The sequence below is a fragment of the Schistocerca serialis genome, chromosome 3 (assembly GCF_023864345.2).
Source record: "Schistocerca serialis cubense isolate TAMUIC-IGC-003099 chromosome 3, iqSchSeri2.2, whole genome shotgun sequence".
Classification (NCBI taxonomy): domain Eukaryota; kingdom Metazoa; phylum Arthropoda; class Insecta; order Orthoptera; family Acrididae; genus Schistocerca; species Schistocerca serialis.
In genome coordinates, this window is record NC_064640.1 from 456,835,011 (window position 1) to 456,854,890 (window position 19,880).

At 37.1% G+C, this 19,880-nt stretch overlaps 1 protein-coding gene across 1 annotated transcript in view; it reads left to right on the forward strand.

The window, feature by feature from the left end:
- Positions 1-19,880, forward strand: part of LOC126470920 (Down syndrome cell adhesion molecule-like protein Dscam2) — a 504,863-nt gene that overhangs the window by 401,947 nt on the left and 83,036 nt on the right. The window contains exon 18 of the mRNA XM_050098951.1: positions 11,577-11,855. Coding sequence (XP_049954908.1) covers positions 11,577-11,855 — 279 coding nt within the window. The remainder of the gene's footprint in view (positions 1-11,576; positions 11,856-19,880) is intronic.

Here is a 19,880-nt window from a genome sequence, read left to right on the forward strand (position 1 = left end):
GAATAGAAGCTTTCGAAATGTGGTGCTACAGAAGAATGCTGAAGATTAGATGGGTAGATCACATAACCAATGAGGAGGTATAGAATAGAATTGGGGAGAAGAGGAGTTTGTGGCACAACTTGACAAGAAGAAGGGACCGGTTGGTAGGACATGTTCTGAGGCATCAGGGGTTCACAAATTTAGCATTGGAGGGTGGTGTGGAGGGTAAAAATCGTAGAGGGAGACCAAGAGATGAATACACTAAGCAGATTCAGAAAGATGTAGGTTGCAGTAAGTACTGGGAGATGAAGAAGCTTGCACAGGATAGAGTAGCATGGAGAGCTGCATCAAACCAGTCTCAGGACTGAAGACCACAACAACAACAAGTAACCAGTTTAATAGCTTGCTTCTGAAGTTAGTTATGTGAACTGACTGGCAGAAAGTGGAAGTTTATTAAATCTTCATAAGCTGCTGATTAGAGAGGAAATCCCTGTTCTTACCAGCCTGTGTAAGAGGATTGCAAGGTTTGCTCTCCTGTCAGTACATGCCTGAATTTAAGTTATTAATCATCTTAACGATTTGTTGTAGGAACTCTTTAATAAATTTCTGCCATGAAAGAAGTAGTCCAGTGACATACTCATACATTTTAACATGCAGGGACAGAGAGAGTGTGATTGTTGATTTGTGCAGATTGTGTGCAATTCATTTATTTGTTTATTTATTTTATTTATCCATCCATTGACAATAAATATTGTATGGAAGTTGTCAAGGGTACATGTAAGCCATTTCAAAGAAATGGGACACAAACAATATATACATAAAAAAGTACAAAACAAGATAATACAATGAAGTTAATAATAATACAATGAAATTAATACAACCTATATACATCACTGCTTGTTATTTTAAATGTTAGTCTGTTTTTCATAAGGCTTTAGCTTTGTCCTCCCTAAACGGCAAGTCCTTATATACACAACACTGCCTAAGTATATATTTACACGACACAACAGCTGTCCTTTAAGTATGTAAATGTAATGAATGATTAGGTACAGATAGAATATTTTCCATTTTGCCTTTATAAATATCATCAGAAAAAATTTATTGACCTACATAGTCATTTACAGAATAAAAACATTGTTCTACCAGAAATTTTTTAAATTCTGTTTTAAATGTGTTATCATCTTCTAACTGTCTGATGTTGACAGGCAGTGCATTGTACAGTTTTGCACCAATATGGCTCACATGCCTTTGTGTATTCGTTCTTTTTTTTTCGCTGAGTATGGAGTGCTGCGCTATTACGGGTATTGTAGTTATGAAAGTCGGCATTTGTCTGAAAATCTGCAATGTGGGTCCTGACATACAATACACATTTGTGTATGTATAATGATGGTATAGTAAGTATTCTAAGATTTTTGAATATGGGTTTGCAGTGTGTCTGTGGAAGACTGTGAGTTATTATTCGGATGGCCCTCTTCAGCAACAAAAAAATTTGTTTTAGACGCCCTGTTGTGGAACCCCAAAATATTATTCCGTATGTGGCAAGAGATTGAAAATAGCCTAAATATGCCATTCTGGCACCCTCTGAGGTACAAACATTTGCAATAAGTCTGAGGGCAAAACAGACTGAATTATAAGTTTCTGTGCAAGTTTTATTGCGTGGTCATTGAAATTTAAGTTTTCATCCACATGAATCCCCAGCAATTTCGTGGATGTCACTCTGTCTAAGGCTTTGTCACCCCACACCAAATCGAGACTTACATTTTGACATCTTTTCCCAAACTGCATGTAATTTGTTTTATTTACATTCAATGTCAACCTGTTTGCATTGAACCAAGAGTGGATGTAATTTAGTACTTTATCAGCAGTTGTTGGTAGCAATAGCTTTGGTGCACTTATTATCACACTAGTATCGTCTGCAAATATTATTGCTTTGGCTGCATCATCTGCAGTGTGAAAATCATTTATATAGACAAGAATGTAATTAATAACAGACTGGAATGGTTTATAGGACATAATACAATCATTATAAGAGAGTACTTGGTTTCTGTAGCTTATGCCTGGGAAGAAACACCTGTTGACATTTCCAGGTACTATTTCGATTCCCTTATCACTCATAGCAGTGTTACCTTACTGCATCTTTCTGCAAAAAGCTGAGGGCTCGGCCATCAAATTCATCCTTGGCATATACTATGAAATTGTCTGTATACTGTGGGATGGTGACAGGATACCATAATCTGTTGTCACAGTGTATAGACCAAAAAACAGCAGACTTTAAGGATCTCCTCATGGTAAACCCTTGGACAGGAGTCTGTTAATCATCTGACCATCTACCATGCTTATTGTTACGATCCTGTGGTGAGGGTAGTGACAACACCAGTTGATAATTTTTGATGGTATGCTAATATAGCACTACACTTGTTGAAGAATAGTATGATTGTTGTTTCCATAGGTGTGTTTGGTATCTAAGAAAACTGCAATTATGCAGAAATTATCAGTGAAGTTCAGTTGCACATTGGTTACAAGTGTGTAATGAGCATAAATAGAATTGAGTTTTTTACAGAGACAAAATACTAAATTATAAAGGATGTTATAATGTTCTACAAACTATTCAGATTTTTTGCACATAATCTTACAGAGATAAGAGATCAAAGAAACAGAGCAAAAGGAGCTTGCATGGACTGGTTCCTGCCATGTTTGGTCACAGGCACGATGTTGACTAGCTTCTGCTGTTAAGATACAAAGGTTATTTTGAATAAATCAAGAAGCAACTCTGGAAGTATAGTTTTCAATTTTAAAGAAAGACTGAAGATCAAGGAGTACACAATCACATTAGGCATCTGAGTAGCACATTAAAAATAAACTGCTGATGGAAATTGATTGTATCATTGATACAATTTTTGGTGTAAGCTGGAGCTAAGACATCCACAAATGACACTGCATGTTAAATACCTGCTTTAACTGTATTATTATCCTATGTAGGACCTGTAAAACTTGTAGCTTCCCCACAAAATGCTTGTGCGGACATATTCATCTGTATTTCTAAGCAAAACTTGGTTCAGTTTGCTTTCTTTGCTTTTTGTACATATTCCAGGCCCACGATGTCATCTTCCCCATAACAATAAAGTTTTGGTAAGTTGATACAGCTGAGAACACTGTGGTTGCTAGCTGTCTCTCAGCTACTGTGTCACAGCATTCAGAAGTCCAGCAGCACTTGTGCTGGTGACATGTAAGTAAAGCTGTCATCAACTTGAAGATTACAGTGCTTTACTAGACATTGTCTTATTAAAGATGACCTTCAAACAGACATACTGAAAGGTCAGATGAAGGCAGCAGAATACCACCTGCAGTGAGATGAGGCCCAGTAAAGTGACATCTAGGATTCACTGAAATATTCCTAGATGTGCTATCAAAGTGTGTACCTAAGGACAGAATTCTCAGACCAAGGGTACCAGCCCCACAAGTTGGCATTAGGCACATGTGATTCAAAAAGCTTGCTTAATATTGTTTTGACACCCATTCCAATTTTTACTCTTGCAGTTAAGACTGATGTCACTCATGTGGGCATGCTACAAGGAACTGGAACAATCACTAATATTTTAATGACAAGAAGGTCACTATCTAAAGTGTCTGTGAGTGATATCCACTGGCATTTTAGAGATAAAGAAAGAGATGCTAACAAGATGTAAGGGGGATATTGCCATTGAAATGCAGTGCCTTATCTAGTAGGCTGGTTTTGTGTTAAGTAAAAGTAAATGTGAACAACTAATGAATCATTCAACTTCCATACTATTGAAGTCATTTAGTGTGTGAGTTTAGATGGCTAACAAAGAAACATTTCTTTGGTAACTTATAGAACAGGTGGATGGGAGGAGAACAATACTAACCACAACATTCCTCATGTCTTGTGAGTTCATAATATGAAGTGATAAAATGCCAATATATCTGTTATTTTTTGGAGACTATAAGGCATGTAAAAGATACTTTAGTCTGTAACAATGGTGACTCCACTGTTGCCATTACATCTGGCTTCATGATAAATTTTATACTGGAAGTCCCTTTAATTCATACTGTCAGCTAACCAAACTTAGGAGATTAAAACAATACTTGCATATAGTTGAGTCTAATTAGGTAAAAAGTCATTCAATGTTACTTATAATCCATTTTGATTGCAAAAATGTTTATTCACATGACCAGTTTTTGATCCTCTAGAACCATCTTCAGATCTGCAATTTTGGTTACAGGAGTAACCCATCCACACACAGCAACCTTGACATGCCACGCCACATTAAATTGCAGAAGGTTCTAGAGGAACCGAAACCAGTCATGTGAATAAACATTTTTGCAATCAACATGGATTATAAGTGACATTGTATAACCAGTGATTGCGGTATCCCTTCAGACATTATGTATGTTTTTGCAAAAAGTCATTCCATTTACTTCCTAGACTCTGTGTGTTTCGCTGAAGAAAATTGAAAGATAAATTCTTACACAGTGTTTTGTTCTAAACTTACTATTTTGTGAGCCATAATTTGTCCCCACTATGACCCCTATTAATGCTTTTACATCTGATTAAGCAATGCAGCCAACTAGTTCTTAGTTCATGTGCTGAATTACATTCATTAAAATATGAAACCCTTTATCACTAATATTTAAGCTTTGACAGATGTTAACTGATCCCACTGTAGTTGTAGGAGAAGGGTGCTGGAGTAGGATTTTTCATAATGAAAGTGATAGGTCCATTATATTAAAAGAGCTTGTTGGCTATATTTGAAATTATGCACTGTCTGTATGTCAGTTTGTGTGGGAAGATGTATGGTCTTGGAATGTCATCTGATGAGTGCTTAGGTAAGGGGATTTTAGTTGAATGGGGTACCCCATTTAGCACAGCTACACTATTTCCTGTGTGTTGAACACTAGGTAGAGATATGTTGTTTGACTGCAGAAAAGGAACTGCCGCCTCGGAATTCAATTAAATAGATTTAAGTGAAATTCATGAGTGAAAACCCATTGACAGAAATGATTTTTGCCATAATTTTGAAAATAGTGGACAGATGTGGCCCATAGATAAGTGACTGCCAGAGTAACAAATGTAAGCAGTTGCTTTTGTAGATGTGCATTGTTTTATATATTGTTCACCCACACATTTTGCACATTGGGTTTGACTTTGACACTGCACATGTACGTGACAGAAATGAAGACAGTCATGACATTGTCTAATGGGTTTCACATTGGGCATAACTGTGCCTGTCAATACAGTACAGATAGACATATGCTAGGAGAAGCTCGGATATAAATGTCTGCAATACAACTGGAATGGGGCCACAGAATATGTTTTGATTACAAATGTTTTTCTTTAAAAACTGTTTGACCCTTAATATGGGCAATTGAGACCATGAATCTTTTAAGACAGCGCAGTGCTTTAGATTCTATTGTATTTTTCTCAGTCCTGTAGTCTACAAAATTGCTTTATGCATAAGATATTGAAAGTCGGTTTATGTGTATATAGGTGAAAGTGAATTCTGTGCTTATATATTTGAAATTACAAATAATGCACTTCATACATTAAATATACTCCAGTGGAATAAAAGCAGTGATGCTGTAAATCTGAAATTAAAGATTTTCCAAAGATTTTGAACTTGGTATTTGTTTTTATGTTTCTGAGAATTTTATTGTGTTATTTACATCATATTTATTTAGATTATTCTCTGACTAGTGTTCATAAACAGCAGAAATAGTTTTACAGTTGATGTTAGTATGAGTGATGTAGCTTGCTTAAGATTGCTCAGGAAGCATTGGGAGAGACCTTGAATTAAATACTTTTCAAGCTTTGACTCCAGACTCATATGATGAACCATGCCAAAAGCTTCTGATATGTCAATAAATGCTCCTGTCAATTCCTATTTCTTGTCAGTGAGGCTCAGAGGCTCAGTATGCAGTTACAATGGCAGTTACTGTTGGCATCTTATTTCTGAATCTGTGTTCTTCATTAAATAATATTTTCTTTTTATTTATAAGTTCTGTTACATCATTATACATAACTTTTTCTAATATTTTTGAAATTCAAGAGGAAGTTGTGATGGACCTGTAGTTATTTACATTATCTTTCACACCTTTTTTATATATTGGAATTACCTTAGATGTTTACAATGCATTATGGGAGATCCCTGCTTGAAATGAGCAATCACAAAAGTGTGTTAGTAGTTTAACTAGGTTCTGAGTACTCCTCTTTACTACTATTGAAGGGACACCATCAATGCCTATAAAGTTGGAATTCAGTGGGGTTTGTTACTACTTTATTTTCTTGTGAGAGTGTAAAACTTTTACATGATGCTCTGTTTTCATCAGTTTCTCGGTTTGTTAACTCTCCACATCTGTGATTTTTTCCAGTGTTATGTTGTCATGGTCTTCAGTCCAAAGACTGTTTATTGCAGCTCACCATACTACTCAATCCTGTGCAAGCCTCTTCATCTCTGAAGAACTACTGCAACATACTTCCTTCTGAATCTGCTTACTTTATTCATCTCTTATGATTTTTACTCCCACACATTTCCCTCTAGTAAAATTGCTGATCCCTTGTGTCCCAGAATGTGTCCTATCAACTGATCCCTTCTTTTAGTCAAGTTATGCTACATATTTGTTTTTCCCCTATTCTATACAGTACCTCCTCATCAGTTATGTGATCTACCCATATAATCTTCAGCATTCTTAGCACCAGATTTCAGTAGCTTATATTCTCTTCTCCTCTAAAGTGTTTCTTATCCATTTTTCACTTCCATATATCATTACACTCCATACAAATACTTTCAGAAAAAGACTTCCTGACACTTAAATCTATACTCAGTGTTAATATAGTTCTCTTCTTCAGAAACTCTTTTTTGCAATTGTCAGTCCACATTTTATATCCACTCTACTTCAGCCATACTCTGTTATTTTGCTGCCCAAATAGTAAAACTCATCTACCACTTTAAGTGTCTCATTTCCTAATCTAATTCCCTCACAATTGCCTGCTACATTACCCCCTGCTTTTGAATCATGGGAATTGGTACATTACATTCCAAATTCTTCGCTTTTATCAATGCCGATATAACCACTAGACTGGCAGCACTAGCAGAATTAAGTTCATCTCTAATTTAGTTGCTTCCCATTCTCTTGATTATTTCTATAGCTTTCTATAGCATACATCACATCCCTTATACACTAGTTTGTTTACAACCATGGGATGTAATTTTATTACGAAATGGTTTTTACTCTTAATGTAAACAAAACCAACCTCCATTAGTAGCGAAAGCACACTTTGTATAACATTTCAATCATGTGATATCACATTAATAGTGACATCTAATCTACCAGAATAGGCCTAAAACTTGTGAAAATGTTACTTCATATTGCAATGTACTGCCAGCTGCATTTGTTCAAATACCCAAGTTAATTTGCCTTTCTTAACACAGAGGCTAATATCAATATCTTTCTTCATCAGTGATGGTCAGGAATGAAGCTGTTGCTGCTATGCACTGACAATATTACCGGCATTTCAACGTTTGTGAGACTCATGCTGTTGCCAGTGATTCTGCTGTAACAACTCATCCTTTCCCCTTTGGTGTTGCTGTGAACCACCATGTTGCTGTGACAGCAGCTCATGTTGATATAGCTGCTGCTGCTTTTGTTATCCCTGTAGCCATTTTTTAAGCTATCTAACCTTTAGATCTTCATAAATTACACTTTGGTTGCTCAAGCTGGAAATGTTTACACTTGCTCGCTCCAGAAAGAGAGAAGTAGATCCATTCATGACCACTGGTTTCTAGAATTCACTTTATTTTACATTATACTGAAAAATGATTTTCAGTGATTCTATAAATGCCACAGTTTCTTAGGCAGACTAAAACTACTGAAACGCTTGTAAATGACTGAGCAGAAAATGATTAATTTCTGGAAATTGTATTGAATACTGATTGATATCTAAATTAACATTTGTGAGAAATTTGGTGGCAGTTTGGATGCATAGTAATGCAGCTATGGAAGGTGATAGGGCATATGTTTGGTATGAAAGTCTGTAAATAAAAACTAAGCCCATAAAAAATCAAGCCCATAAATATCCAACAGATTGTGTAATATGAATAAACCATCATATGAGAACCTGAAGTATATTTTCTCCATTTGGCACTTCATTCACTACAGGAAACAGCTGCAAACTTCAGAGAATATCTCAGTCCTGTTGTACTGAAGCTCCTTACAGTGGTAGTAGAAAGTACCAGTAGCAGAATAAAATTGAAAGAAATTCATTTTCAAGTCAGGGGCAATATTACATGTAAAGTTATTTCTAGTCATTATCATCTTCATTAAAACTTCTCTAGGTGTACAACCAAATTACAGTGATCAACCAGAACATTATAACCACTGACCTACTATCAATATAAACACATCTAGGGGATAGCACCATCATCTGGCAAGGAATACGTGCTAATAAGATACACAAATGGTGCCTGTAGTATCAGTGAGAGTGCTGTCCAAGTGTAGAATGGAGGAGGCACATCAGCATTTTGGAAACTGCACAACTTGTCATGTGTTCAAGGAGTGCTGTGGTGAGTGTCTCCAACATGTGGCAAAACCAAGGTGAAACCATGTCCAGACATCGTGGGGTTGGACGGCCACCCGTCATTATAGATGTCGGACGTCATAGGTTGAGCAGATTGGTAAAACAGGACAGGCGGTGAACTGTGGAGGAACTAATATCAGACGTTAATGCTGGGCAGAGTACAGCTGTATCTGAACACACAGTGCACCAAACACTCCTGACAATGGGCCTTCACAACTGATGACCCATGCATGTGCCAATGTTAACACTGCAACATCAGCAGCTGTAACTAAAATGGGCACCTGACCATTGACACTGGACATTTGTGCAGTGACAGAGCACTGCATGGTCTGATGAATCCTGATACCTTCTTCATCATGCTGATGGGAAGGCACAAGTCCATCATCTTCCAGTGGAACACCTCCATGACACTTATACTATAGGACAGAGACAAGCTGGTGGCAGCTCTGTTATGCTCTGGGGAATGCTCACATGGCCATCCATGGGTCCAATGGAGCTTGTGCAAGAGACCATGGTGGCCAAGGAGTATCATATGCTGATTGATGACCACGTGCACTCCTTCATAACGATCACATTTCCCAATGGCAGTGGCATCTTTCAGCAAGATAATGTGCCATGTTGCAAGGCCAGGAGTGTGATGGAGTGGTTTGAGGAACATAGTGGCAAGTTACAATTGACCCACAAGCCCATAACTTGCCAGATATGATCCTGGTTGAACAGAACTCATCATCCCGCTCCCCAGAATTTATGGGAATTTGGTGACTTGTGTGTACAGATGTGGTGCTAACTCCCTAGAGTGGCCTACCAAGGCCTTGTTGCTTCCATGCCACAAAAAATTGTTGTCATTATCCATGCCAAACATGGACATACTGGCTATTAGGTAGGTGGTTATAATACACCTGCTCATTAGTGTATCATGCTCTTATAAAGGCAAATGCTATGGCAACTTGCTGAAGTGGCTTTAAACTTGGTCTATATAACAACAGAAAGGCTCTATGAAATATCAAGTAAAGTTTTATTCATGGAAAAAATGACTCCTTAAACTGTTCTCAAACTTTACTACAAAAAATGACTCCATTAAATTGTGCATAAAATGCATACAACATGATAATCCCTTGTATTTGTTGATTCTGTTCACACGAAGACAAATGTCATTGACTACAGTGCAATGGTCGTAAATGTAAGCATTTAGTTTTTTCATAGTACATATAAAAATACTTTAATGTAAATTTAAATTTCTTTTTAATCAATATTTGGAAAAAATACAGGCTATTAAGAGAGAGAAAAGTCCAGTTTGTTGCAGCACAAGTAATACTGTGACAATGCTGAGAAAAAACAGACTTCTGGGCAGCAGTTTAGAAAACACATAGTATTGCAGGTATACTTGGCTATACATGGCTGACAAAAAAAGTAAAGCACCCAGAAGTGGAAGGGGGGGGGGGAGGAAATGGAACTTATGGCCAGAGGGGATATGTGATGTTAATTCAGTGGTTACCAAGTCAAATTTACAAAGAACTTGGTTGTATGAGCCCTTATCAATATGACTTTGGATTCCCTCTTGTCTGGATGTATGAACTAGTTCTGTTGTGAAGGATATAACAAAGCCATTGCATCTTCTCTTGAGGTAAGGTGGCCTACAACTGTTGTAACTGAGCCTTGAAAACCTGGACATTGACGCTGGGATGGAATTGACATCTGAGCTGTTCTCACATGTTCTATCAGGGAGAGATTTGGGAATCTTGCTTGCCAGTGGAGGACCTCAACATCATGCAAGCAGTTTATAGAGATGTATGAGGTGGGTAGATGAGCACTGTCCTGTTGATAAAATGCCACCACAATTTCTCACATGGGAGTGTAACACTGGAGGATGCAGAATGTCTCTGATGTACTGTTGTGCTATCAGAGATCCCGCAGTTGACATCTGTGATCTGTATTCATATGACCTGAAATTATATCTGATGTGTCCACAAAACATGATGGCAGAAATAGCACTGATGTGCCTCTACATAACATTGGAAGAACTGAAATTCAACCTAGGCCACCACCATACTCATCAACTTTGGTCATCTGTTGTAGGGCAAAACTGTGATTCATCTCTCAACAAACTGTGGCATTCATCAGCATTCCACACTTTCTGGTCATAGTACCACTCAAGACACAGCTGTTTGTTTTGTGGTGTTAACAGCAGCCTATGCATGTCACAGTTATTTACTAGTCTGTCTGCTGCTAGTCTCCAATCAGTGGTTTGCAATGTCACATAATGTTGCAGAGAATGCAGTACTTTTCCTCAGATGACACACAGATGTGAAGGTGTTACTTTGTACTTGGGGTACAATATGGAGATCTTCCATTGTGGTGGTCAGACATAGTTGACTGGAACATTGACAACAAGTATGTACACTTTGAAATTCCCTTGTAGTCTAACATTGGGCCACTGTGACATCCAAATACCCCATAAATCTGGATAATGCATGAGTCAGCCAGCTGGCCAAATGGTGACTCTCAATGAGGCCACTTTCAAACTCTGTCAGGTGCTGATAATGCTGTCTCAGACTAGTACATGGCATTTTTGTATCCTTGGCACTCAAGATCTGACACTTTCATGCTTCTTATATACCATCTCAGGCCTGGTAACAATACTAAACATGAAAAACACTAATGCAATCTGGTGGTCATTCTACCTGCCGCAGAAAAAGGCTATTCTAATCACTTACATACTTAATGATAATATGTTCATGTGTGAAGTTACATTGATATGTGACCATGTCTTCTGGGTACTGCACTTTGTTTTTCAGGCACTGAAGATGGAAAAACACAGGAAAGTATTTCAGTCAAAAGCACTAGTCTGAGGGCTCTTTGAATCTCAAAAACCATTGATTCTTATTAAAGCAGACAGTAGTAAAAATTTTTTTTAAAAATAACAGAAAATATTCCATTTATATTACATTTCTGGTTTAAATTTTTCAGGTTTTTTTTAAGATACTAACTCAGTGTGTGATGTTAGTTGCAGTTAGGGCAGGAATTATTTCATTCGGGGGACCAAGGATGGTGACGTGGAAGAGCGATGTACGTTTACCATGCCAAGCTGTAGGCATCCCTGAACCTAAACGGCGATGGCTAGAAGCTGGAGATGTACCATTAAACCAGCACCCAAGAATCAATTTTGCTCCTGATGGTTCTCTTCTCCTGTCAAAACTACAAAGAACTGATCAGGGTGAATACACATGCCATGTCTCTAATGAGTATGGAGAAGATACCATTGTTTATCAACTTTTAGTTCAAGGTATGTACACTATCCCTGTGCTGTAGCTGTCATCTGCTTACCATTTCATACAAATTAGAGAGTTCATCATTAAAAAATAAATAAATGTGTAGGATAGAAATATTTCATGAATTCTGAGATAAGAGATATTTGTCATGCAAACTTCACTTCATGTCGACGTCATATGTGTTAGAAAGTTCTCAGTGCTTGTATCCTTAATTATCTTGCCATTTTAGTTATAAATTCAATAAAGTGAAGAAGAAAATGTTACCATTGGGTTTTACATTTTGTCTCTGATGGCTTTCATTTTGAATCTCAAAATTAACACGCATGTTGTGAATTTTAATGAAAGTTGTAAGTGTTGCTGTATGTTACTTCTTTCCTCATGCTTTAGAATAGTTTGCCTATCATAAACCAATTTCAGCTCATATACAAGCTGAAAAAAAGCCACAGAAGCTATGCAGTAGGGAATGGATGTGCAGACACATCAATGTTCAAGTCTCATTTGTTCCAACTCTTTTCTTTAGTTAAAGCATCAAATTGTGTAGAATTTACGCCTCCACAATGTGGTAGCTTGTGTATTACTTTCTGTTACTCTTGCTTTTATTTAAACAGTAAGAAATAACATGAACTTCTCACACATGTAAACGACCGCTTTGCTTCATCCGTGGCACAAATAAAGCCAATATAAAGTAATAGTGGATGCAGAAACATTGTCTGCATACAGTGAGGTTCACAAAACAGCAGGCAGTCTAGGCCATATTGCACCTTATTATACTACACACAACAATTCCATTTTGTACATTTGACATCCAGGCTTACCTTCACAGAGCCAGTATGAGCACAGACAAGAAGATGTTCAAAGTAACCACCTTACATTTGCCAAAGCTTCACAACTCACTGGCTCATACTTTGCTGGTCCTATGCAACACACCTGCATCCACCATTGGTGAAGTGGTATGCTAGTGAGCTATTAGGTCATGTACATCCATAAGTTTAGTACTATAAACTTGTTCCTTTAACTGATCCCACAAATAAAATTCTAATGGTTAAGCACCAGGAAACACTGAGGACAGAACATTGGATTTGTGCAACCAATCCATTTCCCTATAAACACTTCATTTAACTAGTTACATACATTAATTCCAAAATGAGGCAGTGCACCATCATGCTGAAATTATAGATGTTGCCAAACACCAAGTGGAAGTTTTCTAATGCATTAAGCAAAGTACTGCAAAGAAATGTATGATACAGAGGTGCATTCAACTTGTCCACCAACAGAAAAAGACTCAAAAGCTCTCCTCCTGCAATTCCAGCCCACAGGTTTGTACCAAAGAGTGCTGCAAGCCACATTCATGAGTGACATTTGGGTTGTGCTCTGACCAATAATGGATGTTGTGGAGGTTTAAAATACCTTCACGAGTGAAGTTAGACTAATCAGTCCATATCATGTCATTTATAAAATGTTCATCATCTTCCATTCACAAACCTGCAGTCATTTAATGCGCTCTTCTGGTTGCTGGTGTTGAGTTAATATGTAATGGTATAGATGCAGTTATTCATCATGCAACACTTCAACAACCAGTCTTTGAGATATCTGGAACTGCCTTGCATTAACACAAGTACTTTGCCAAGGTGATTGGTGAATGGTTTTAGGAAATATGTCCTCTATTTGTGGAGTGTATCTAGTCCTTCGATGACCTTTGTTCATTACTTGTGGATGAAAATTACCATTCTCCTGGAGGCATGACTTCAGATGACAAAAAGCATTCTTATTAGGATGGCACCTTTGAGAGTACCGTGCAGCATACACTCGAGCTGCAGCAGACTGGCTATCAGATGCAACCAACAACAAAAGCAGACTGACATATTCATCATTTGTGTACTCCACAAGAAAGCTGCCCTACATGAACTTGACAGGATCAGTTATGGTTGTGCACTGCATGGTTAGTAGACACATGCACCACTTCATGGTGTTATTCATTTGTATCAGCTGTAGCTTTGGAAAATGGGCATCCATATACTTCCCACATGACTGGATATCTGCCCCCCCCCCCCTCCCCCCCCCCCCCCCCCAGTTTTCTTGCACTTGGCCTTGGACATTTATTATGTTATAGGGTGACACTGTCAAACCAGCACTACAGCTTAAATTGGAATGAGGAATTGCGTTCTGACCTCCAAATGCAGCATTTATCTTCACCCTGTATATATAGTATTATTTTATTCGTTTCCAGTAACTGTAGTTTATATGTCAGAATAAAATTCAGTAATCAGTTCCAAATGTACTTTCATTTCACTTTGCTGGTTTCAGCAACTTAATTTGTCATCTTCAGTTGCTTAGTATTGGTTTAGCAGATGTCAATATCTTCTTCATAGAAGCATAGTGCTGTAGTATGTCCAAAAATGTTCATATTGTATGTGGCTACAATAATCTGTAAACCAGTACTGAGCTTGTGAAGAATTCAACTTAATTTGTCGAAGCCGGTAAAGCGAAATAAAAATATATTTACTATCAATGACTGAATCTTACTCTGAAATGTATGAAGCAGTAGCAGCATGTTTGCCTATATCTCTGTACAGAAGTCTGTGTAGTCTTTATTCTTTCCTTGCATATGTTGTTCAAACATAACAAAGTTCTGATTCTAAAATGACATTTCATTTCATCAGTTATATTCTGTACATCGCATAGAGAGAGGCCCATTTGATGACAAAAGAAGTCAAGAATGTACATTTTAATTAAGTGCAGTACAATTAAATGACTTAACATTATTGTTGATGGTTAACATTAATCATAAAATACCATAAGATTAAACATAATTTTAATAGCTTTCATGAAGATACTCTTCATTATTGTAGAAGGAGTTTACTAAACAGGAAGTTCATTATTTCAGTCTTTAACTCCTCCATATTAGTCGTAAGACAACTAATATGCCTTGAAAGGTCAATGAATTCATGTGTACATCTTTGTGTGACTTCTTTCTACACTAATGTTGTGCTTTTAATATCCTTGTTCAGGTAATTCATATTTTACACTATTTTTGAGAAAACATAAATATTGATAATGAACATATGTACTGTGAAACTGTTGACAAAATAGCAAGATTTTTTTAAAAAAATTAATGGAGTTTGACAACAGCTGCAGAAGTGATAATGAAAATTGCACATGTTTATGATAAAGTCAGCTCCATCAAATTGATGTAATTCTCAGAAAATTAAGGCCCAAGATTTCTACAGAATGCTTAAATATAATCTCCCAAAGAATATTCACTCAGATCTATGTTTTAAAGAAGTGAATGGAAAGCATCAATCAACAAAGAAGGATGAGAATAACAAACAAAATATTTTAACAAAAATAATCAATTTTTGAAAATATAATGGAATAGGATTGATAAAAACATCTACTCCCTAAGTGTTGCCAGAAGAACACACATTTAATGGTAATAAAGTTTGCCAGCTTTCAGAGCCTGTGGCATCTTCTTCTGGCAGAAGGCTTGAAGGTGATGGAAGAGGGATGAAGGAAAAGGACCGGTGTGATTTAGGAAAGGTGTAGAACTTTGAAAAGTCATCCAGAGCCCCACATCAGAGGCAACTTACCAGACAATATTAGAAGGAATGACTGGTTGTTGGGGATGCACAGGACTAGATTTGAAGACCTCAGAGCTTAAAGGTGGAAGGTAGGGTAATACACATGACAGAGATTACATTCAAAACATCGTGCATGAGTTAATAAGTGCAGAAAGCCAAGTACATCAGTGTCAGAAGTGAAAGATGTAGAAAACTGAAGTTGAGTGAAGAAAGGAATAGTTATTGTGAAGAAAGGCTGAGGCTGAAGAAATTAAAGTAAATTAAGGCCTGGTGAGAGTTGAGAATCAAGGACACATTGTAGTGCTAGTTCCCACCTGCAGGCTTCTGGGAAACTGGTGTCTGGAAGAAGTCATGACTGTAGTGTTGTAGAGCATGTTCTGCAACAGGATATTGTGTGTTGCCAGTATATAACCTCTGCCTGTGCCCATTTATCCTAACTGATAACTTAGAATTATTCATGCCAGTGCCACCCTCCTGGCTTTAATTTACATTAATGTTTTTGGTCTCTGCATTTATTCACATTAACTATTCCTTTCTTAACTCCATTTTAGTTTTCTGTATCTTTCATTTTATGATCTGTCAATTTTTTGCCTTCCCCCTCCCTCCTCTGCCACATACAATGCACTTTAGCTTGCCACTCTTATTAACTCATGGATGATATTTTGGAAGTTATCTCTGCCTTGCGTTTTACACATTTAAGCTCTCAGGTTTTCGGATTGCGTCTGTTGCAGTCCACAACAATCAGTGTTTCCTTCTCATCCCATCTGGTAAGTCTACCTTATCCTGGTGTCCTGAGCAACTTTTACAAACTCTACCCCCTTTTCTTAAACCCACCAATCCTTTTTCTTCACCCCTTTTTCTTCCCCTTCAATGCTTCTGCCAGAAGAAGGAGCCACTGGCTATGAAGAATTGCAAACTTTAATAACTTTATGTGTGTGTTCTCCTGCCTCCACATCATGAGTAGATTTTTTTGTCTATCCAAATAAAATATCGTGAGTAGATTTTTTATCTACCAAAATAAAATAAGTTAAGACTTGAGACAAACCAAAAGGGAGAACATCGATTGCTGAAATGAAACATCCATAATTGAAGGAAAATAACTCAAAATGTGAAAAATACCATAGCAACAGGTGAAGATATAACTGTGACAGCTTGCTGCTATTTTTGAGATTACGCTTTGCAGCACATTGAATGTAGAAGAGACTTTAAAATCTAGCCCTTCTGTTCTTACAAATCTAAAAATTTTACCCTGAAACATGCCATATTACTGCATGATTGATACATTTGTAAACAGAAAATCTGAATTCTCACCAATAGAGAAGACAGTGAAATAAATCTCACGATATCACTGGATGATAGGCATGGTAAACATTCTGTGGGAGAGTACAGTAATTCATAGAGGGTCTTTTATGATAGTAAATGAAATAAATTGTGAATGAGTTGAAATTTTTCTATTCTTTACTCAAATATTTACTGCATTAAACGTTTGTGTCAAGTTAAATGTCTACCAGAAGAGTGCTTGGACACAGATTCATAACTTTTGTGAGCAGGGTTCCATGTTCAGTTTCAACTCAGACACAAAATTTGAACTTATTACCAGAGTCAAATACAGTCTTTCACACTATTTGCCAGTTCTCACAGATTCTGAAGCCCATTGGTCCACAGATGAAAAAATATTAAGGTGAGTGAAAATAACTGACAGATCATTTATGTGTGAGAATTAAAGTTTTATAGATAGGTCTGATGAAAGACTCTGATGCTTTGATAGATCTGTATCAAAATCACATTATCTATTTATTCAACACAGTTGTAGATTCTCTTACATAGTGGTTGATTTGTAAAATAAGAGTTTCTGCTACTGTGACATTCCAAGGAGTGTTTTTTAAATTTAGACTTGTTAAAATGTTATCTTAATGTGTCTCTGACCATTTTAAAAGTGTGAATACAGCATTTGTTTTACATCACTTCAATTGCAGAAAAAGTTCTATTGCATCACATCTCAAAATCTGCAGCTCAGACTTTTTTCCATCAGAGGTACCAATACAGTATACCAGTGCATACTGTCACAAATCAAGCAGTGCCCTTATATATATTAGGATTTCTCAACTGCAGGCTATTCACATAACATAGTTATTTTTCCAATAAATGGTCAGTGACTTCCATCAGTCTGATTTTTCTTTTTTTTTCACGAAACTGGTATTTCTCCAGTATGTTGTTGTTATTGTGGTTCAGTGCAAATGGTTCAAATGGCTCTGAGCACTATGGGACTTAACACCTAAGATCATCAGTCCCCTAGACTTAGAACTACTTAAACCTAACTAGCCTAAGGACATCACACACATCCATGCCCGAGGCAGGATTCGAACCTGCGACCGTAGCAGCAGCGCGGTCCTGACTGAAGTGCATAGAACTGCTTGGCCACAACAGCCGGCTGTGGTTCAGTCCAAAGACTGTTTTGATATATCTCTCCATGCTAGTCTATTCTGTACAAGTCCCTTCATTCTCTCCATAACTACTGTAACCTCAATTCATTTGATTCTGTACTCAAGCCTTGGTCTCTCTCTACAAATGTTACCCATCACACTATTTTCCATTACTGACAATCCCTTGATGCCTCATTAAGTGTCTATCAACAAAACACTTCTTTTAGTCAAGTTGTGCCATAAATTTATTTTCTCCCTGAACTTGAATTCCATTACTGCTTTCTTTCCTTTACTGTTTGCTTAATGCACAGAATGAATAACATTGGGATAGGCTACAACCTTGCCTCATTCCCTTCTCAGCAACTGCATACCTTTCATGTAGTTAACTGTAATAACTCTGGTCTAGTTTCTCTAAAACTTGTTGATAACCTTTCACTCCTTGCATTTTATCTCTGTTACATTCAGGTATGTATTCCACTGTCAATCTTTTCCTGCATCCACAAGTGCTATAAATGTAGGTTTGCCTTTCTTTAAGCTATCTTCCAAGATAAGTCATATGATCAATATAGCCTCACTTGTTCCTAATGTTCTGTGGATCAAAAGCTGATCTACTCTTACGTATTCTTCTACAAGTATTTTCATTCTTCTGTGAATAATTTGTGTCAGTGCTTTGTAGCCATGATGTATTAAATAGATGGTTTAGTGATATTTATACCTCTCAGCATCTGTTGCTTTGGAACTGGAAATTATTACAGTCTACTTGAAATCTGTGGATATTTTGCCTGTTTCATAAATCTTGCACAACAAGAACAATAGTTTTGTCATGGTATATTTTCCCAGAGATCTCAATAATTCTGAGGGAATGGCTTCTACTCGAGGTGATTTGTTTCATATTAGGTCTTTCAATTCTCTATCAATTTTTTCTCACAGAATCATATATTCCAGCGGTTTTTCGTATGCTTCCTCTTCCCCTTTCAAAACATTGTCTTCAAGTTTGTCTCCCTTGTACAGCTTTTCTACATCTTTCTTCCACCTTTTAGCCTTCCCTTCTTTGCTTCGTACTGGTCTACTTATCATCTGAGAATTTAATACTCATACTTGTGCTTATCTTTACTCCAAAGGTCTTTCTAATTTTCCTACAGGTGGCATTTATGTTTCACATACTAACACCTGCTTTTAAAACTTTGGATTTGTCTTCTAACCATTACTGCTTTGCCACCTTGTGCCCCGTCAGTTCATTTTTTTAGACACACATATTTCTTTTTACCTTCTTCATTTGCTGAAATTTTTATTTTTTAACATTTCATCAACTAAATTCAATACATTTTGTGTTATCCAACAATTTTTACTGGCTCATGTCTTTATACCTATTGATCTTGTGTTGTGTTCACTGTGTCATCCCTCAGTGCTATCCATTCATCTGCTGTTGTATTCATTTCCCTGTTTTAGTTGCCTATTGCTTCCTTTGAAATTTTCAACATCTTCTGGTTCTTTTAGTTTGTGGTGACCATAGATTGCTAATGACAATAGAATGAGGAGTGCTCCATCTTGGGATTTAGTGAGCTTTGGATCTTGTTGTGGACAATGTTTGTATTCACCTCTCTTGTGCTATTTTTGGGTTGTTATGTGCAAATAAATAGTGTGTCATCATAACTGTTGGTTATTTCTACCCAGAAGCTAATCAGTGTTGATAGAAAATCCACATTGATGACACCAACATGATTTGAACATGGAAGACCCCAACATGATTTGAACATGCAAACTTCTGATCTGGAGTACATTAAAGGTGTCAATGAGTAGTGCTGGAGCAGGAGCATATTTACTACACTCAGGGGGTTTAGCAGCAAGTCACTAATAAGATTGGGGTGGTCATGTAAATGGTTTACCAAACAAACAAAACGAGTGCTGTCACCTAAGTTTCCATGTATGTCAAAGAAGTTGTCCACCAAGGTAAACCACTTCATGGTGTTATTCATTTGTATCAGCAGTAGCTTTGGAAAATGGGCATCCATATACTTCCCACATGACTGGATATCTG